We start from the raw sequence: 21,421 nt of genomic DNA on the forward strand, positions 1-21,421 counted from the left end.
CGGGTCCCCTCAGTCGGCTCATGGGGACAGTGAGGGGGAGCCGCATCCCCTCAGGCGGCTCCTCACAGGAACTATGGCGGGAAGGGGGGAACCAGCTCCCCTCAGGCGCTTCATGGGGATGGTGAGGGGGCAGTGGGTCCCCTCATTCGCCTTAAGGGGACAATGAGGGGGAACCGCGTCCCCTCAGCCGACTCCTGGGGACAGTGGAGGGGAACCGTGTCCCCTCAGCCGCCTCCTGGGGACAGTGATGGGGAACCGCGTCCCCTCAGTGGATTCCTGGGGACAATGAGGGGGAACCGCGTCCCCTCAGTGGATTCCTGGGGACAGTGAAGGGGAACCGTGTCCCCTCAGTGGATTCCTGGGGACAGTGAAGGGGAACCGCGTCCCCTCAGCCGCCTCCTGGGGACAGTGATGGGGAACCGTGTCCCCTCAGTCGACTCCTGGGGACAGTGATGGGGAACCGTGTCCCCTCAGTGGATTCCTGGGGACAATGAGGGGGAACCGCGTCCCCTCAGTGGATTCCTGGGGACAGTGAAGGGGAACCGTGTCCCCTCAGCCGACTCCTGGGGACAATGAGGGGGAACCGCGTCCCCTCAGTGGATTCCTGGGGACAGTGATGGGGAACCGTGTCCCCTCAGCCGCCTCCTGGGGACAGTGATGGGGAACCGTGTCCCCTCAGTCGACTCCTGGGGACAGTGATGGGGAACCGTGTCCCCTCAGTGGATTCCTGGGGACAATGAGGGGGAACCGCGTCCCCTCAGTGGATTCCTGGGGACAGTGAAGGGGAACCGCGTCCCCTCAGTGGATTCCTGGGGACAGTGAAGGGGAACCGTGTCCCCTCAGTGGACTCCTGGGGACAGTGAAGGGGAACCGCGTCCCCTCAGTGGATTCCTGGGGACAGTGAAGGGGAACCGTGTCCCCTCAGTCGACTCCTGGGGACAGTGAAGGGGAACCGCGTCCCCTCAGTGGATTCCTGGGGACAGTGAAGGGGAACCGTGTCCCCTCAGTGGATTCCTGGGGACAGTGAAGGGGAACCGTGTCCCCTCAGTGGATTCCTGGGGACAATGAGGGGGAACCGCGTCCCCTCAGCCGACTCCTGGGGACAGTGAAGGGGAACCGCATCCCCTCAGTGGATTCCTGGGGACAATGAGGGGGAACCGCGTCCCCTCAGTGGATTCCTGGGGACAGTGAAGGGGAACCGCGTCCCCTCAGTGGATTCCTGGGGACAGTGAAGGGGAACCGTGTCCCCTCAGTGGATTCCTGGGGACAGTGAAGGGGAACCGCATCCCCTCAGTGGATTCCTGGGGACAGTGAAGGGGAACCGTGTCCCCTCAGCCGACTCCTGGGGACAGTGAAGGGGAACCGTGTCCCCTCAGCCGACTCCTGGGGACAGTGAAGGGGAACCGTGTCCCCTCAGTCGACTCCTGGGGACAGTGAAGGGGAACCGCGTCCCCTCAGTGGATTCCTGGGGACAGTGAAGGGGAACCGTGTCCCCTCAGTGGATTCCTGGGGACAGTGAAGGGGAACCGTGTCCCCCCCCTGCGCTGCCCGGGTCCCCTCAGGCGGCTCCTCCCCCGGCAGGTGGCCCCCGCGCGGCGGCGGCCGGTGGGTGACGTCAGGGCGGGGGCGGGCGCGCGGTGCCGGTGCGCTGAGGAGATGGAGCCGGCCGGGCCATGGCGGAGCCGGTGAGTGCGGGATCCCCGCGCCCTCCTCGGCCGGGCTGAGGGGATTTGAGGGGCGAGGGCGGTGGGGACGGCGGGGAGCGGGTTCGCCCGCTCCTGCCCCGGGTGGGACCCGGCGCTGGAACCTCCCGGTGGCGCCTCGTCCTTCCCCGGGGCTCAGCCGCTTTAACATCCCGGTTGCTGCCCGGGGGAGGGGGGGTGACCCATGTGCATCTGCTTCTCAACGGTTCTATACCTGCTTTTTATCTATACCTGCTGTATGTCTCTATATCTGCCTTATATCTCTGTACCTGCTTTATGTCTTTATATCTGCCTTATGTCTATACCTGCTTTATATCTCTATACCTGCCTTATGTCTATACCTGCTTTATATCTCTATACCTGCTTTATGTCTATACCTGCTTTATATCTCTATACCTGCCTTATGTCTATACCTGCTTTATATCTCTATACCTGCTTTATGTCTATACCTGCCTTATGTCTCTATATCTGCTTTATGGCTATACCTGCTTTAGATCTCTATGTCTGTTTTATGGCTATACTTGCTTTATGGCTATACCTGCCTTATGTTTCTATATCTGCTTTATGTCTCTATACCTGCTTTATGTCTCTATACCTGCTTCATGGCTATAACTGCTTTGCATCTCTATATCTGTTTTATGTCTATACCTGCTTTATGTCTCTATACCTGCTTCATGGCTATAACTGCTTTGCATCTCTATATCTGTTTTATGTCTATACCTGCTTTATGTCTCTATACCTGCTTCATGGCTATAACTGCTTTGCATCTCTATATCTGTTTTATGTCTATACCTGCTTTATGTCTCTATACCTGCTTTATGTCTATACCTGCTTTATGTCTCTATACCTGCTCTATGTCTCTATACCTGCTTTACGTGCAGTACTCGGGCTTGCAGAGCTAAATCTATGCACAACTAAGCTGGTGTCGGGGTCCCCGAACCTTTCCCGGTGTCTAGAGGGGAAAATCTGCTTCTCTCCCTCTTCCCCCATCAAAGACAGGTCGCGTTTGCTCTCAGTCTTATTTAGTCTTAGCCTAAAAGAGATGCTTGTGTCTGAGAGCCGGCGATGGCAGGTGGCGTTGGGCCAGGCTTTAGCGGCATCGAACGTGCTCGGTGTGCGGTGAAATGCGTGTTCGGGAGCCACGGCACCTCGGGAAGGGGCATCCCAGGCTGGTTCATCCCCAGAAAAAGGGGGTGAAACCCGACCCTGATGTCTGACAGGTTGTCCCCACACGGCGCTTTGTCCAGCCCCATCCTCCTGGGGTGGGTTGGGGTCCCACAGGTCCCATGTGCACCCCCTTTTTGGGGTGTCAGAGGTGTCTGGGTACCTGTGCTACCACCCACCATGTGTCCATATACTTGGGGGATGTCATGGCTGGAGAAGCTGATGTGGAACATCAAGGTTTTCTCTCGGTTAAACAACTGGTTTGGTTTTGGCGACGCAATGCTCGGCTGCCGCTGAGAGGAGTTTTAGTCGCTGTGTTCATCCTCGCTGTTAATTAGGTGTGTTTAACCCTGCCTGGTGCTGGGAATGCAGAGAGCTTGTCTTTCTCCAGCCTCCTGCACAACGAGGCCTGGGGGCAGTGGCATCTTTTCCATCACCTTGGACACGATTAAAGATGCGACTGAGGCGCAGTTTCACAGTTCAGTGTCCTCCTTTTGGATGGACAGATGTCCCGTCAGCTTGAAGGTGACAAAAAGCCCCATGGGGGTGTATGTGTGAAGGATTGCAGGGAAAGGGACACCAGGACCACAGGAGCTCCTGGGATAAATCTCATACCCAGCAGGTGAGCATCAGCATTTCCCCTCCCTGTAAAACAGCTGATAACCCACGTACCCTCGATTCTCTTGTGCTTGGGAGATCACCACTGAGCCTCTTGCTTGGTTCAGAGCTAAAGCAGAGAGAAAAGTCAGGCTTAACTGCAGTCCTTGCCCTTCTCAAGCTGAGCCCAGCCTGTTAGTGAGGACTGATAAATCCCAATCAAATAACCCGTGTTCTGAAAGGACGCTGAACTGCGAGCATCTCAGACAACCTCAGGCTCTCCAGGTTGAGTGTTTTAGTGCAGATGGTGTCTGTTTATCTTTATTTTTATACCTAGAACAAAGCCGTGAAGATCTAATTCCAGATTCTGGAGCAGCTTCTCATCCTGCTTCTGCCTCCTGAGTGCTGAGCAACTCGGCAAAGCAAAATCGCCAGAATTGGCATTATGAGCTGAAATTACCTCTCGATTTTCCAGGTGGTGTGAGGCAGCTTGCTTGCAGTTGAAACTGCTTTGCTGGACGCAATTCGTTTGCCCTCGTTTGGGCATCTAAAAGTGTATTTTCGGAGCAGAAATAATCCTTCGGAAACTTTCCGTGTCCCAAGGTGGGAGGTGTTGCAGAAATGTGAGTGCAGGGGAGCGTTTGCAGCTCATCCTCCTGCAGACACCGAGGGCTGAGTTAAAAACCAGCCTGTTAATTTTATTATGGCTCTAAGCACTTGTGAGCACCCCCATCACCTTTCTCCCCATACCCTGTGCCAGCATTTAATTGCTCTGGGGAGATAATATCTCATTTCAAGGTTGAACTTATCTCATTTGGACTTGCAGAGAGGGGGACGTTGTCGTGCCCTTGTCACAAAGGTGACTTGTCACTCCCTACAGCCATTGGGTCACTTCAAAAGGCTGAAGGATTCAAGGTGTTGTAGCCTCAATTCAAAGGCTCTTTCTCCATGACGGATGATTTTTATGGCCACCCTTGGGACTCAGAATATTGTCTAATCAGCTGGCTGATTAGAATTGGATCTTTTTAGTCTCCGCTTCGTGTATTTACCTGAAATTTCTGTCCCGCTGTTGTAGCCGGAGCTGACCCAGCCTTGCGTCCTTTTTTAAAATAGCAACTACCCAAAGTTTCCTTGTGTTTCCCCCATTGATTTTAAACCTTCTTTATTTTAGCAGCTGGCTGGCAACACCGAAATCTCTGTCGCTAAGGGGTTTTAAGGCAGATTCCAGGAGGTTGGGAAAGACACAGGGTGCACGTGGTTAATCTGTAATCGAGCTTCTCTCGGCCTCTTTGGTAACAGCACAAATACTCACTTGCAGTTTTACTGATGGTACCTGACAGTGAATCCGGCAGCTAATTCTCTATTCCTAGCGTGCTTAAAAGTGCCTTACTTTACAATTAATTCTGTTAGCTGTTCAGATTTAATGGATTCCATTAGATGTCCTCATCAGTCACTGACCCTGGACATTTCTTTTTCAGTGCCTTTTAGAAAACCACATTTCCAAGCATTTTCCACGTTTTTTTTTGCCAGAATGATTTTTACATGATTTAACTCTTGCTGCTTTGCTGGGTTTGTAACTTTTGGGGCCTTTGGTAGATGCTCTAAGTGAGTCCTGCTAACGATTGCTTTCGCCTTTGTAAAATTTGCCTTTTTAATGACATCGCTGCCGTTCCTTTGGGCTTGTAGTTTTGATGACTATTGAAAAATCAGAGTTAAGCTCTGATGGAAGAAGCGTTAGGCATTGCAGCTCATTTTGGCTTCCTCCTTGTCACGTCGCTTTGGGCGATTAAAGCTAAAACGGGAGCGACACCAGCGGCTTTGCACCCGAACAACTTACCGGTGCGTTCCTTGGTTTGGCTATTGATTATTCATTAGCCGTTTGCATTGTGGTATTTTTATTTACCTCTCTGCGTGTGTGTATGTGATGAATAGCAGGAAAACGTGGTCTGCCTTGACTGGAGTGAGGCATTTGACACAGTGTCCCCCAGCATCCTCCCAGCTGAACTGAGGGAGTGCGGCTGGATGAGCGGGGAGTGAGGAGGAGTGTGAGCTGGCTGAAGGGAAGAAGCCAGAGAGTCGTGGTCAATGGGCAGAGTCCAGTTGATCCTGTATCCAGTGCAGGGCCTCAGGGGCAGTGCTGGGGCCGGGACTGTTCAATATATTCATCAAGGATTTGGCCGAGGGAATAGAGTGACTGTCAGCAAGTTTGCTGGTGACACCAAGCTGGGAGGAGTGGCTGACACGCCAGAGGCTGTGCTGCCATCAGAGACCTGGACAGGCTGGAGAGCTGGGCGGGAAAATGGAATGAAATAGAACAAGGGCAAGTGTAGAGTCTTGAATGTGGGCAGGAACAGCCCCAGGTTCCAGTGTAAGTTGGGGAATGAGCTGTTAGAGAGCAGCGTAGGGGAAAGGGACCTGGGGGTCCTGGGGCCAGCAGGGTGACCATGAGCCAGCACTGGGCCCTTGTGGCCAGGAAGCCAATGGGACCTGGGGTGGGTTAGAAGGGGGTGGTCAGTAGGTCCGAGAGGTTCTCCTGCCCCTCTGCTCTGCCCTGGGGAGACCACACCTGGAATCTTGTGTCCAGTTGTGGCCCCTCAGTTCCAGCAGGACAGGGAACTGCTGGAGAGAGTCCAGCGCAGCCACCAAGATGCTGGAGGGAGTGGAGCATCTCCCGGGTGAGGAAAGGCTGAGGGAGCTGGGGCTCTGGAGCTGGACAAGAGGAGACTGAGGGGTGACTCGTTCATGGGGATCAATATGGAAAGGGGGAGTGTCAGGAGGATGGAGCCAGGCTCTTCTGGTGACAACCAGTGATAGGACAAGGGGTGATGGGTACAAACTGGAATACAAAAGGTTCCACTTAAATTTGAGAAGAAACTTGTTCCCGGTGAGGGTGGCAGAGCCTGGCCCAGGCTGCCCAGGGGCGTTGTGGAGTCTCCTTCTGTGCAGACATTCCAACCCCCTGGACACCTTCCTGTGGAACCTCATCTGGGTGTTCCTGCTCCATGGGGGGATTGCCCTGGATGAGCTTTCCAGGGCCCTTCTAATCCCTGACATTCTGGGATTCTGTGAAAACCTTCTCCTTGTAACTCAATGAATAGACAAGAGCAAAATTCAGCATTTACGGCCTGCAAACGCTCTGCGAGCGTCTTTCAGACCACGGCAGGAGAAACCACGTGCTTCATGCATTTTTTTTGCGCATTTAAGCTCTGAATCTCTTTCCTAACCAACCGCTGCACCTTGCAAACGCCTTCATCCACACGTCCTGTGATTTGTGCTCCGCTGAGGTGAAATCTCGGGGGGATTTCCAGGGGGAATTACGCACGAGGAGCCGATTTCAGCCAGGATGACCTTGCAGGTGCTGCCCTGGGGCCGGGTCAGGAGCGAGCAGAGCTCCCAAATCTCCCTCCTGAAAACATGGAGGAATTATTAGTGCTTGTTCCTGCAGCGCTTTCCACCCCTTTCTTTAAAAAGCAGCCGGCGTGGTTGTGCTCGCAACAAGCGGCTCGGTTTCTATATTATCCACAAACCCGTCATCTCCGTAGGAAGCTGGGCAGCCCACACCGCTCGGGTTGTTTGCGCATATCTAGACCTGATTTTACAACGATATTAATGACATGGTAACTGATAACACCTGCGACAATTAGCTATGTAAACTCTGATAAAAAGCCGAATCGAATGGCACGTTGCGGAGTACACGCTGTTTGCTTCTGGAGCCAAAATCCCTTCCTAAAGGCAACTCTGCAGGTCATCTCCAAACCCTTCCTATGCTGGAATACACATGAAATTCAATTTATCCACTGCGGATAAATTGACCTGGAAGAAGTTGTTTCCCCTTCCTCGTGTCTCATTTTTGTGGCTACGATGCTGTGGGTCCCTCTGGAAGGATCTGGGGGTGTCACAAATCCTGAGCCACGTCTCAGCGTTTGTTGAGATGGAAGAAAATGCAGCTTTATCAAGGTGCAAACCCCTCGTTGGGGTTTTACGCTCCATTAACTCCCCCTCATGCTGCAAAATACGGAAAGTTTTGAACTATTAGAAAACGCCTTTGGGTAAATGAAACGCTGGAAATGCGAATGTGGAAGTAGGTCCTGGCTTAAAATGACTTCAAGGACACCGGATAGGTGCTGGGCTTCTTGGGATCTGGTTCAGCTGGGACCGGTTCCAGTTAAAATGAGATCAAGGAGAACGAGGTGGTTTGGTTGCATTTCTATCAATATTGCAGGTTGAAATGGCCGGACTGGTTTGCATCTCTTCTGCAAATCGGAAAGTATTTCAGATGATTTCTTTTCGAATTATTTTGCTCTCTGGGAATTCTGCTTTCTCACTGTTTTCATCTGAATCTCCCCATGATTTAGATGTATGTATTTATATAATCTCATCTCCCACGCTGGCCTCTTTTATCTGAATAAATCTCATGTGCCTGCTACTACTCAGCCAGAAAAGAATAATTGTTATCGCCGTAATGTTTGTCAGCTTTTCTCTATCACAGCAATATAGGAAAACCTACAAAAAGCTTTAGGAACATGAGCATTTTTTGACCAATAGATATCGAAAGGAAATTTTAAGAAGTCTTTGGGATGCGAGTCTTGCAAAACAAACCACTCGGCCCCTTTTTATTGGCGCTTAGAAAGGCTGTTGAGTTCACTGATGCTCCCTTAAAATACAGCTAATTCACGTAATCTCATTATAGTAGTAGGTGATTAAACCGAGAACAAGCTTTAGCAAAGCTTTTTATTCCCTATCTATTATCTGGGTGGCTAAAAGTCCCGGGGAGCGTGTTTTGATTTCGCTCGGGCTATTTTAGGAGCGCGATTTACAACATTCTGGCTTGAAATCTCTAGAGAAATCTCCCGCGTTCTTTTTGACGAGATGGGCACGTTTATTCCGTGGCTCTGGGATATTTGGCCGCCTCGATCCGAGCGACGGGGGTTCCGGCAGCGACACACAGAATCACAGAATCCCAGAATCACACAGAATCCCAGAATGTCAGGGATTGAAGGGCCCTGGAAAGCTCATCCAGTGCAATCCCCCCATGGAGCAGGAACACCCAGATGAGGTTCCACAGGAAGGTGTCCAGGCGGGTTGGAATGTCTGCACAGAAGGAGACTCCACAACCCCCCTGGGCAGCCTGGGCCAGGCTCTGCCACCCTCACCCCCAACAAGTTTCTTCTCAAATTGAAGTGGAACCTTTTGTGTTCCAGTTTGAACCCATTACCCCTTGTCCTGTCACTGGTTGTCACCCAGAAGAGCCTGGCTCCATCCTCCTGACACTCCCCCTTTCCATATTGATCCCCATGAACGAGTCAGCCCTCAGTGTCCTCTTGTCCAGCTCCAGAGCCCCAGCTCCCTCAGCCTTTCCTCACACGGGAGATGCTCCACTCCCTTCAGCATCTTGGTGGCTGCGCTGGACTCTCTCCAGCAGTTCCCTGTCCTGCTGGAACTGAGGGGCCACAACTGGACACAAGATTCCAGGTGTGGGGTAGAGATTCCAGTAGAGTGGCAGGAGAACCTCTCGGACCTACTGACCACCCCCTTCTAACCCACCCCAGGTCCCATTGGCTTCCTGGCCACAAGGGCCCCATGCTGGCTCAGCCCACAGCACCTGCTATTGCCAGCTGGTCTCCCATCCAAGTAGTGACCGGGCCTGACCCTGCTTAGCTTCCCAGATCAGATGAGATCAGGCGTTCTCAAGGTGGTATGGCTCTATATATTTTTTATATATATATATATATGTTCCCAAAGTATATCCTGATAGTATCTGAACTAAACCCTCTTTTCAAGGGCAGAGTAGAGGGGCAGGAGAACCTCTCGGACCTACTGACCACCGCCTTCTAACCCACCCCAGGTACCATTGGCTTCCTGGCCACAAGGGCCCAGTGCTGGCTCATGGTCACCCTGCTGTCCCCAGGACCCCCAGGTCCCCTTCCCTTACACTGTTCTCTAACAGGTTGTTCCCCAAATTATCCTGGAACCTGGGGTTGTTCCTACGCAGATGTCAGACACCTCCTGGAAGATGTTCCTCTCCAAATATCACAGAGCTTATGGCGCAAATCCCGCGGCTGGAATCTCCTGGATGTACCTCCTTGAGGTTTGAACCTGTTTATGATGCTTTTTGGGTCACATTCTCTGCGTGCTTGGACCCCTTGGGCGAGCATCAGTTCGGCCGGGGCTTCCATCGCCTTTGTAGATTAGTCTCTAATTACACATTCCTCTCGCGGACGATGGAAGCAAGAACACGTAGCTGGGGGTTCCATCTCCCCCGAGTCCCCAGCGATGCTGCCTGGGAGGAGAGAGCGACATCAGGGGATTATTTCTGGTTGGGACACCGAGCAGCTCTCCACACCACATTATTTTGACCCCTTTTCATCTCTCAGTCGCTGGAGAAGCTTCTGTCTTGCTGCGTTGTGGCTGCAGAAACGTGGGACCATCACTGTGGGGGTGAAAACTTTTACCAAGCGGTTCCTACAGACAAACGTACGTTTTTTTCCCCCCCATCAAACCCGTCTTCATTGTTTTCTCAAGATGAGCCCATGGATCTGTGACCAGCCCGCAAAATAAACCGGCTGAGATTTGTCAGCCAGCAGAGGGATTAAGGGGGAGGTTAATCCCCGAGAGAGACACAAGTATAAGCACTTTTGTGAGATCCCAGCGCGGCGATTGGAGACTCTCGGCTCCCAGAGGTACCTCTTGGGTTGGGGCTGCCGTCTGTCCGTCTGCGGCACGTGCTGCACATACCTCCTTTGGGGCAAATTCCTGCTGCAGGCTCCTCAATCGCCGCAAAATTAAACCTCCCTAGGGCCGCGTCTATATTTTTCATTAAGTTTTCTTTTTAAATAACCATCCTTTTGCTTATCTTGGTCCAGCCCCACCAGTGACAACACAGGCAAAGACCTGACCCGTGGTGTCCTGGGGAGCTAAAGCCACAAAGCGCCGGCGCAGAGCCGATCTTATCTCTTTTTCTTAAGAAGAAAAGACCGTGCCAAACCAAAAGGGCGAAGCGATTTGCCCCGATGAGGTATCACATTTCCCCTCAGATTTATTGCTGGGGCTTCCGAGCCGTCCGTTCTAGGAATTGTTTTATTGAGGTAATGGAAAGATTTCTACTGGGTTCAAATCGATGTGTTCTCAGCCCGTGCGGTGTGAAAGAAGGAGGAGGGTGGAGCCAAAAGCACCGGCCGCAATGTCTGTTTGTCCATCCCAGGTGCTTTCACAGAGATGAAGCCGAGCTTTTCCAGCTTAATAAGTCAGAAAACCATATTTAGGCTGGTGGGAGAGGGCGAGTTGGCTGTGGGACGCGTGTACTAAACCATGTTTGTTCACGGCACCGTCTGGCCGTGCAAATCCCAGCCCAGGGCGGCCGAACGTGCCACGTCCCGTGGCCGGTCGACCCAAACCGTCCCGCTGAAAATCCCTGCGAGCGTCAGCAAGTTCTTCATTGTTTTCTGTTCTTTCTGTGAACTAATGAGCATTGTCTGAGTTGTCTTTTGATTCTTTTCCAGTGTCGTTTGGCCTGGCCACAAGTGCTTTAGCCGTTAAGGAGGAAAATTCCTCTTGTCCTGCGAGAGGTGGATTTGCGGCGCCGAGCGACGCTGCTCCCCTCACTTATGGTACATTGTGTGTTTTATCCAAGACTCTGGGGTTGTTTTTGTGCTGTTTCCCTTTGGTTTTGCTTTCTCCCGTTGTTTCTTTTCCTCCTCCTTGGTGCCTTCTGGCCTTTTGCCGGTGGCAGCTCTGCTAATCTCACTGCATTTCTGTTTGGATTTTGATATTAAAGGCATCTGATAAATACAACTTGATCACCCAGGGTACCTGATGTCCTGTACAGCTTTGCGCTGGGATGATAAAAACCCTTTTCAGGATAAAAACCCTGTTCAGAAGCCCAGAACAGGCTTGCGATGCTTTTCGTGGTACCCGGAGACCCCAGCACAAGAGCATCGCTTGTTCTTCAACATCCTTTGCCAGATGAGACATTCCTTTCGCTACCGTGTTCATCACGAGGTTTGGGGATGGTTTTCTCCTCCGAGATCAGGTTGGTTTTGTTTTCCTATTTCCCTGTGATCCCATCTGCTTTTATAATCAAGGTGATAGAAACCTTGTGCTTCTGGAAGATACAGGAGGCTGCAAAGCAGCAAAACGGGTCCTGCGGTTTATGGCTTGAGCCACAGGAGGGATGGGAAGAGGCTTTTTGCCGTTACCTGCGTTCTGTGACCCTCCCGGGCTCTCTGCGGGATGTTTATTGATGGAAAAGACTAATTAAGCTCCATCTTCCAATCAGTTGCTGGGAGCTAAGAGCGATGGGAGGTTTGTCCATGTTTCCCTCTGCTTCAGTAACTCTGTTACTGTGACTAAAGCTTGGAGAGATTCCCAAAAGAGATTCAAGGCCGTCGTGGGACCGAACGTGGGATCTCAGCTTTTGGGATGTTCCCCCCAAGGACGTTCGAACAGCTTTTGCTGGAGAGGGAAAGATACTGGGGCGAAGACAGGGAACGACAAAATTAATCTCATCGTGCTGCTACCAGATCTACAGGAATCGATAAGTTAAGCCCGTACAGTGAATACAACCCCTCCTGCTTCGCCTTTAATCTCAGGCCTGGTCGAAAGGCTGTTGAGATGTAATAGTTTGCAGCATCCAGCCCTTTACAAGGTGTTCAAGCGAGAGATCGTTGCTGTCCTCCTTTAATTAGCACCCGTGGTGCTCCGTTAGTAACAGAATCTTGTTACGACGCTTGAGCTTTAATGAATTCATCCTTTGTCCTTGTGTTTTACGGCACAAGGGGTCCCGATGATAAAAATCTCCGCTACTGCAGCTGTGAAAAAAGCAAGAAGTGAATTAAAACCGTAAAATACCTTCAGTATTGATAAAGGAGGAACACGTCGCTATATTTCCTGCGTTATTCTTAGATGTACAATGTTTCTTGGGAGTTTGATCGTGTAATTCCCGGTGTGAGTAGCTGCATCCCTTCCACGGGCATCACAGGAGCTCCTGCCTAGAAATGTTGGTGCAAATGATCCCTGAGGATCCCATCCCAACAGATGGGATGAGGGATGAGTTAATTCCGGACGCAACACGCGGCCTGACTCAACAGATAGGCCAGGTGTGAGTTAACTCGGGCTTAATTCTGCGCCGTTATGTGAAGCGAATGACAGGGGTCCAATTCAGTTGTGAGTTTTACTAAAAGTACTTGTAGCATCAGTAGCTATAAGATGAAATTGAACCAGAAATCAACAGCAGAGCTTAAAGATGGTGTTATCCTTATAGGTTCAAAAGGGAGAGTGGTAGAGAGGGAAGGAAAACTAAGGTATAAGGGAGAGAGAAAGAGAGTAATCTATATATACGGAAGGAGGGACAAAGAAATGGGAGAAGAGAGAAGGAAAGAGCAGAAAGGAAGAAAGGAGTGGGGGATCCAGTCTGTTATGGCCCCGCAGTGTGGATGACAGGACTTGTGCGATGACGTGTGGCCTCTTGGTCCCACGGCGAGGGTGCCGGGGTCAGGATGGCTGGTTCAGAGGGAGGGTCCTCAGGGTGCTGGGTTCCCTTGGGGAGGCCGAGCTGGTGTTCCCTTTGGTGAGACTGGTAGGCTGGTATTCCCTACCCCTGCTCTTTTGGGTGAGCTTTTTATAGCTCCCAGAGTAGGGGAAAGTCTGGGGGGGCGGAAAGTGGTGATTGTGAAAGATCGACAAGTCGTGGGCCATATCAAAGGGTCTCAGCTTCGTGTAACCACAATTTCATTCCTCTCCGCTCCCGACCCTCTGTTGTGCTCCAGGACCCGTTGGCTCAATTCTGCTGCACTTTGCCCCGAAGCTCCCATTGAATTTGGCTTTTTCAAGTGGATGGCGGATCCTGCCCTCGTCAGCTTGAAAAAACCCCAGGGACTCCAGCATTTTATGAAAATAAACCATGTTTTCCATCATCCGCAGCCAAACGGCATTGCTGCTGCTTTTGTGATCGCTCTTGGCCTCGGCAGCTGTTTTCATTAGGCCACTGAAATAACAATTTTGCATTCAATAGACTCGGAGAAGCGAGAAAAGAATCAAACCCAGGATTTCTGATGGTGAATCGGGCATCCCAAAGCATCTCCAGCAGCTTTTCCTGGGATGGTTCCGTAACAAGGACCCAACCGCAAGGCCAGAAGCGCAACTTGGCATCTTTTTCAGGACAGTTCTGCCTCTCTAATTGTGCAAAACGCTGCTGAGACGTAGCCAGGAGCACCCATCGCTTTGCTCAGGACATAAAATAAGGCTCTGTCTTCCCTTTTAGTCTTACTCAGCACATTTTCCCTTTCAGTGCTTCTAGAACCATACTAATTATTAATAATTAAGCCAACGAGGCAAAACTTGGTTTAATTCCATTGCATCTAGAGTGAGCCAAGCACCGTGTCCCATCCAGCCCGACCTGGGCTCATAAAACCATGGTTTATAGCACCTAAAAGTTGAGAAATGCGGTGGGTCAAACCCAACATGACGCCTTGTTGACCCAAGTCCTATTTTACAGAGTTCCCATTGGGAATTTTTCCTGATTTTTGTGGGTTTTTGACCTCCTCAGCTATACAGGTGAGCCGTGCGGGGACTGAGGTTTTAAGCGCAGGCTTAAGACCTTGAACGAAATGCCTTGTGTGAGGCATCTGACACAGTGTCCCACAGCATCCTCCCAGCTGAACTGAGGGAGTGCAGCTGGATGAGCGGGGAGTGAGGTGGAGTGTGAGCTGGCTGAAGGGAAGAAGCCAGAGAGTCGTGGTCAATGGGCAGAGTCCAGTTGATCCTGGATCCAGTGCAGGGCCTCAGGGGCAGTGCTGGGGCCGGGGTTGTTCAATATATTCATCAAGGATTTGGCCGAGGGAATAGAGTGACTGTCAGCAAGTTTGCTGGTGACACCAAGCTGGGAGGAGTGGCTGACACGCCAGAGGCTGTGCTGCCATCAGAGACCTGGACAGGCTGGAGAGCTGGGCGGGAAAATGGAATGAAATAGAACAAGGGCAAGTGTAGAGTCTTGAATGTGGGCAGGAACAGCCCCAGGTTCCAGTGTCAGTTGGGGAATGAGCTGTTAGAGAGCAGCGTAGGGGAAAGGGACCTGGGGGTCCTGGGGACAGCAGGGTGACCATGAGCCAGCACGGGGCCCTTGTGGCCAGGAAGCCAATGGGACCTGGGGTGGGTTAGAAGGGGGTGGTCAGTAGGTCCGAGAGGTTCTCCTGCCCCTCTACTCCGCCCTGGGGAGACCACACCTGGAATCTTGTGTCCAGTTGTGGCCCCTCAGTTCCAGCAGGACAGGGAACTGCTGGAGAGAGTCCAGCGCAGCCACCAAGATGCTGAAGGGAGTGGAGCATCTCCCGTGTGAGGAAAGGCTGAGGGAGCTGGGGCTCTGGAGCTGGACAAGAGGACACTGAGGGGTGACCTCATGCATGTTTACAGATCTATAAAGGGTGAGTGTCAGGAGGATGGAGCCAGGCTCTTCTTGGTGACAACCAGTGATAGGACAAGGGGTAATGGGTACAAACTGGAACACAGGAGGTTCCACTTAAATTTGAGAAGAAACTTCTTCATGGTGAGAGTGCCATGGCCTGGCCCAGGCTGCCCAGGGGGGTTGTGGAGTCTCCTTCTGTGCAGACATTCCAACCCGCCTGGACACCTTCCTGTGGAACCTCATCTGGGTGTTCCTGCTCCATGGGGGGATTGCACTGGGTGAGCTTCCCAGGGCCCTTCCGATCCCTGACATTCTGGGATTCTGTGAAACGCTTTCTCAAATAATTCCATCTCCTCTTTTCTTCCAGGAGCGGCGCTGAGGGGTAACCAGTAAAGATCGGATCACACTTGGCTTCACCAGCGAAAATCCGACAAGGGGAAGGCGCTGGAGCTGCAATTGTGGATATTTGCGCTGAACGTGAGTTTTGAGCTGGAAAATACTTGTTGCTATCAAGATTTCGACCTGCGGATGTGGAACATGGGGTCTCCCGCTACCGAAAAGGGGGCGGCATGGCCACCTGGCCGCCCCGGCGCTGAGACGCTGGAGGAGAAACCCAAGAAAGCGGCTGCAAAACAGAGCGATGTTTATCTTTTAGTCCCAAGAAAAACAGCCGTTTTGTTTTGCTAGAGATCTCGGGGCTTCGTTTATCCGTCCTGCTTGGAAAGTCTCTACCCTTGGATTTCTCACCCACTTTAAAACATTCTACTCGCATGTGTGCGCTCGCATCTTGAAGCGATGGAGTAATAATGGTTTCAAACTGCGTTTGTGATCTTCCACTCTCGCGGCTTTTCAAGTGACCAAGAGGAAAAAGGAGCCGAAAGAGGACGGAGCCCGCGATGGCAGAGAAGTGCGACTGCATCGCCAGCATGTACGGCTACGACCTGGGCTGTCGTTTCGTTAATTTTCGCCCCTTGGGTTTCGGGGCCAACGGGCTGGTGCTGTCGGCCCTCGACAGCAAGAGCTGCCGCAAAGTGGCCGTGAAGAAAATCACCATCGGCGACGCGCGCAGCATGAAACACGCTTTCCGGGAGATCAAAATCATCCGCCGCCTGGACCACGATAACATCGTGAAGGTCTACGAGGTGTTGGGGCCCAAGGGGACGAACCTCCGCGGGGATTTTTTTAAGTTTAACATGGTTTACATCGTCCAGGAATACATGGAGACGGACCTGGCGCGGTTGCTGGAGCAGGGGAAGCTCGCCGAGGAACACGCCAAGCTCTTCATGTACCAACTGCTGCGGGGGCTCAAATACATCCACTCGGCCAACGTCCTCCACCGCGACCTCAAACCCGCCAACATTTTCATCAGCACCGAGGATTTGGTGCTGAAAATCGGCGACTTCGGGCTGGCCAGGATCGTGGATCAGCATTACTCGCACAAGGTAGGCGACGCCGAACCGCGGCCCGAGGGCGAAGCGATCGGGTCCTTGAGGCCGTTTGGGTGCTGTGGGGTGGGCGCTGGGCCAAGCTGGGACTTGTTTTATCCAGGCAAAGCCCGCGGTTGAGCTCTGCTAAGCTCGCCCCGGTGCTGCAAAGCCGCAAGCAGGGCCTAGGAAAAGCTCAAGTGCTTTCATTATATACTCATTTTACTTAATATACTCATTTTACTTAAATAACTAAGCCTCCTGGTTTTTGCATTGGTACCTTTACAAAACACAAGCTGCCATTCATCCCCACAACAGAACCTCGTCCGCAGCCGCTCTGCTTATTTTTCTCCTCACCTGCTGTTTGAAAACCCAATTCCATCCGAATTACACTGATTTAATCATTGAGCAAGAGAGAGGGGACTTTGATATCCAGCCATATTCTTTCAACTGAGCTCAGTTATCCTTCCCCACATGGTCCTGCGCTTCTCCAGAGCTTTATCTTCTCCATCCATCCCCGCTTTTATGTCCTATAAATATTTTTGGCTCCAAACGATAGTCCAGATGTGACCTTGGGATGCAGAGGCTGCTGAATCTCTATTCAGGTGACAAAATGACCAAGTGGGACCCTCCTTAGCCTGCTTGTATCTTACAAAATAGTCAAATTATCTCTTCTAGGGGCTCTGTCTGGTGCCCCAAAGCGCTTGGGGCATCTACACGAGGCTGCCAGGGGACCATTTGCCTCTTGGTAACATTAATTACAGCATTAATTGGCAGAAAATCCATGCTAAGGAGGACGCGACAGCCCTTTTAGGGGCCGATCTCATCCTAAATCGTTTCCAGAACGTCTTCAAACCTTTGAAGTCCTTTCCTTTGGTTTGGACTCGGTGCAAATGTCATTGGTTCCAGTTCATCCAGGAAAATAAAGACAATCCCAGGTGGATCATCACGAGGTTTTCAAAGGAGATGAGGATGAAACGTTGCTCCGAACTCGCCCCGGATGGGACCACCCTCTGCGTTGAGACACCGCAACACCCGCCCCAAATCATTTCTCTTGGTGCTGCTTCCTCCAGGTGGCAAGACAGGAATTTAGCGGATGTATTTGATAAAAACAAAAGATGTAACAGATTTTTAGGTTTGTTGCTACGTATGGATGTTTTTAGTATATTGCTCATACATTCTGCATCGTGCTCGTGCCCTTGAGAACTCAAATCCATTACGACTTATCTTAAGAAGACCAAAATTACAATGTTAAAAGCAAAGCCTTGATGATTAAAAACTTAACGACTTTCACGTTTGGAAATGGGAAGAAAACCTGCATTAGGAGCATTATAAACCTCCTGTTTAGGCTGAGAGGTGTATCCTGTAACACCCCAGGAGATGTTTTAACTGCGAATTATACGATATATCGCGACCGAAACCAGTTTATGAAACAATATCAGTTCGCATGGAGTTTTTAACGGTGTTTTAACGTGAACTGTATTCATTTTAATACTCTCCGAATGCAATTCAACTTGATCGTTTGGTTTTATTTTCTCTTTTCGGCTGCGTTCCAATCCACCTCATTCTGTTAACGCGTTATATTTAATATAGTAAGTCCTACTTAGGAATATCCCAGCGTTACCCTGATGAAATAACCATTCATTTCGCAGCCCGTTCATTGCGGGGCCGTCGCTTCCGCCGCCGTTATTTTCAGGATTCAACGCATCTCCTTGATTTCAACAGGAGTCGCTGAGCGCTTGGCACTCGCATCCAATCTCCCGGGTGAGCTCCAAAGAGACGACGGCGTTTTGTCTTTGTCCCGTGGACGTCCCTGTAAAACCAGGTCACGCGTCGGCAAAGCGGGACGGAGCACCAGGGCCTTTCCTTTGCTCCGTAAATCCGCTTTTTCCACCCCGTCGCTTCATCCTCCTCTTTATTACAAGACCCCATCCCTTTGAGACGCCGCGTGGGCTCGACCGCAGTTCCCTCTATGTGTCCCAAAGCAAATCGGGGTCCCCCCAGCAGCATCGGGGGGATGCGGACGCGGCGAGTTCCATGTGCCCTTTCAAACTTGATTTTCAGCGTCGGCGCCGTGGGAATTCAGTTGGATCCGTGGGAATTCAGTCGGATCCATGGGCGCTCCAGGTAGCTATGGAGGGATTAAAGATAAAGGATTCACTGGAGGTGGAATCAGCAAAAATGGGATGTTTGAAAATCTAAGCTCGGGCTACTGAGCTGGGAAAAGCTTCCTTTGCACGCAGCAAAACGCTTCAATAATGTGCTTAACTCCCCAAATGGGATTGACTGCGATTTACATAATACATGGAAGTCTTTAACAATCACCTAAAATAACTTTTGCGGCTCCGAGCTGCAAATCCGCGCTATTAAAACCATCTGTCCTTTGCAGAAGATGCTTCGATACCACGGCCACAAACCGCAAATCATTTTTAGGGGAGCGACAAGAGCTTTTCCTCCCGGGGCACTGAACCGTCTCTTTGTCCAGCGGCCTATGTGTCACCTCTTTGCTCCCACAAGATTCCCAAGCGTTGCGGGCGCTTTCTCTGGGAGATCCGACGTGGAGATGGGAGGAATTCTGACCTTTCTTTCTCTCTCTTTGCTCTTTCAGGGTTACCTTTCCGAAGGTTTAGTAACGAAATGGTATCGGTCCCCTCGCCTCCTCCTCTCTCCGAACAACTACACCAAAGCCATCGATATGTGGGCGGCCGGTTGCATCCTGGCCGAGATGCTGACGGGGAGGATGCTCTTTGCCGGTAGGTTCTGGCTTCTATTGATTAATTGATAAATAAATTGACTTTTCCTCCTTCTCTTCTTACTCACGACCCAATTTGAAAGGTTTTTTAGCATTGTGGAATTCCCTTCTGCTTGGCAGCTGAGAATAAGGCAGCGGCTAAAAAATACCGTAGGGTGGAGTAGGACAGAGATAACATGTCCCTGTCCCAAGAGGTTTGAATTGTGGTTGGTGTCTTCAAGGTCTTTTTTTTCTTTGAGGAAAGACATTTCTCCTACAGCATCCTCCCAGCTGAACTGAGGGAGTGCGGCTGGATGAGCGGGGAGTGAGGTGGAGTGTGAGCTGGCTGAAGGGAAGAAGCCAGAGAGTCGTGGTCAATGGGCAGAGTCCAGTTGATCCTGTATCCAGTGCAGGGCCTCAGGGGCAGTGCTGGGGCCGGGACTGTTCAATATATTCATCAAGGATTTGGCCGAGGGAATAGAGTGACTGTCAGCAAGTTTGCTGGTGACACCAAGCTGGGAGGAGTGGCTGACACGGCAGAGGCTGTGCTGCCATCAGAGACCTGGACAGGCTGGAGAGCTGGGCGGGAAAATGGAATGAAATAGAACAAGGGCAAGTGTAGAGTCTTGAATGTGGGCAGGAACAGCCCCAGGTTCCAGTGTAAGTTGGGGAATGAGCTGTTAGAGAGCAGCGTAGGGGAAAGGGACCTGGGGGTCCTGGGGCCAGCAGGGTGACCATGAGCCAGCACTGGGCCCTTGTGGCCAGGAAGCCAATGGGACCTGGGGTGGGTTAGAAGGGGGTGGTCAGTAGGTCCGAGAGGTTCTCCTGCCCCTCTGCTCTGCCCTGGGGAGACCACACCTGGAATCTTGTGTCCAGTTGTGGCCCCTCAGTTCCAGCAGGACAGGGAACTGCTGGAGAGAGTCCAGCGCAGCCACCAAGATGCTGCAGGGAGTGGAGCATCTCCCGGGTGAGGAAAGGCTGAGGGAGCTGGGGCTCTGGAGCTGGACAAGAGGACACTGAGGGGGACTCATTCATGTTTCCAGATATATAAAGGGTGAGTGTCAGGAGGATGGAGCCAGGCTCTTCTGGGTGACAACTAGTGATAGGACAAGGGGTAATGGGTACAAACTGGAACACAGGAGGTTCCACTTAAATCTGAGAAGAAACTTCTTCGTGGTGAGGGTGGCAGAGCCTGGCCCAGGCTGCCCAGGGGGGTTGTGGAGTCTCCTTCTGTGCAGACATTCCAACCCGCCTGGACACCTTCCTGTGGAACCTCATCTGGGTGTTCCTGCTCCATGGGGGGATTGCACTGGATGAGCTTTCCAGGGCCCTTCAACCCCTGACATTCTGGGATTCTGTGAATGTCGCTACTCAATTTCCCTATAGACAGGTGTTGTAGTTGTAAAGGTGCGTTACAAGAAGCCAAAAAGAGCAAGTGATTATCAGCGCAGCATTTGAATCTCAGCTCTGATGGTCTCGAGAAGCGAATCTTGATTGAATACGCTTCCGAAACTGCTGCTGTTAAGAGTGAACTTTGCTTGGACGCAGATCTATTCATTCAGGAACAAAGTGGTCACTCTCTTGCCTGTCCAAACTACCCCGCTCCCCAAAATCTGTGGTGCTGGTTGTCCCTCCGTGGCCCATTAGCGCTTCGATTGACGAGGTTTAACCCATTTTGTCAGCAGCTGTTTGCAGAGTTGTGTAAATAAATTATGTAGCCCCATTAATAATGGAGAACGATGGTTTCTTCGCAAGTGTTTCAGTCGACTGTTGCTCCCTCTCGCAGCTTTTTTCAGCAGTCGGGATCATTAACATCATTAAAATCGCCTCTTTTCCTTCCTCCCTAATTTCCTCAGTCTCCCCTTTAGAAAATGTTCACGTCCAAGGGGTTCAGCTCTGAAAATTGTTCTTAAGAATAGATGTGACTCCCTGCTTTGATTTTCATACGTAACTCAACAAAGAGGGGTCGTCCCCACAGCCCCTCGCCTGAGGGGCAGAAGAAATTGGGTGCAGCACGTCGCCAACAGCTCAGATCGGGGTTTTGGAGCTTTGGAGAGATCCCCAGTGCGATCCGCACGGAAAAAAGGGAAGAGTGTCCGTAACTGAGTGGTTACAGCTCCCTCCAGTGACTCCTCCACACTCTGCTGGGGAAGGGAATGGAAGGAGAAGGAGAAGGAGAAGGAGAAGGAGAAGGAGAAGGAGAAGGGGAAGGGAAGGGGAAGGGGAAGGGGAAGGGGAAGGGGAAGGGGAAGGGGAAGGGGAAGGGAAGGAGAAGGGGAAGGAGAAGGGGAAGGGAAGGAGAAGAGAAGGGAAGGGGAAGGAGAAGGGAAGGGGAAGGGAAGGAGAAGGGAGAGAAGAAGGGGAAGGGAAGGGGAAGGGAAGGGGAAGGGAAGGAGAGGAAGGG

The 21,421-nt window shown here is 51.6% G+C and overlaps 1 protein-coding gene across 1 annotated transcript in view; it reads left to right on the forward strand.

Annotated features, from left to right (window-relative positions):
* Positions 1–1,646: 1,646 nt before the first annotated feature.
* The window catches only part of MAPK4 (mitogen-activated protein kinase 4), a 24,374-nt gene continuing 4,599 nt past the window's right edge, over positions 1,647–21,421 (forward strand). Inside the window, 5 exon segments of the mRNA XM_082074729.1 lie at positions 1,647–1,685; positions 15,230–16,304; positions 18,895–19,060; positions 19,063–19,109; positions 19,111–19,188. Of these exon segments, the coding sequence (XP_081930855.1) occupies positions 15,759–16,304; positions 18,895–19,060; positions 19,063–19,109; positions 19,111–19,188 (837 nt within the window). The 5' untranslated portion in view covers positions 1,647–1,685; positions 15,230–15,758.

The sequence above is a fragment of the Streptopelia decaocto genome, assembly GCF_964273445.1.
Source record: "Streptopelia decaocto genome assembly, chromosome: Z".
Lineage (NCBI taxonomy): Eukaryota > Metazoa > Chordata > Aves > Columbiformes > Columbidae > Streptopelia > Streptopelia decaocto.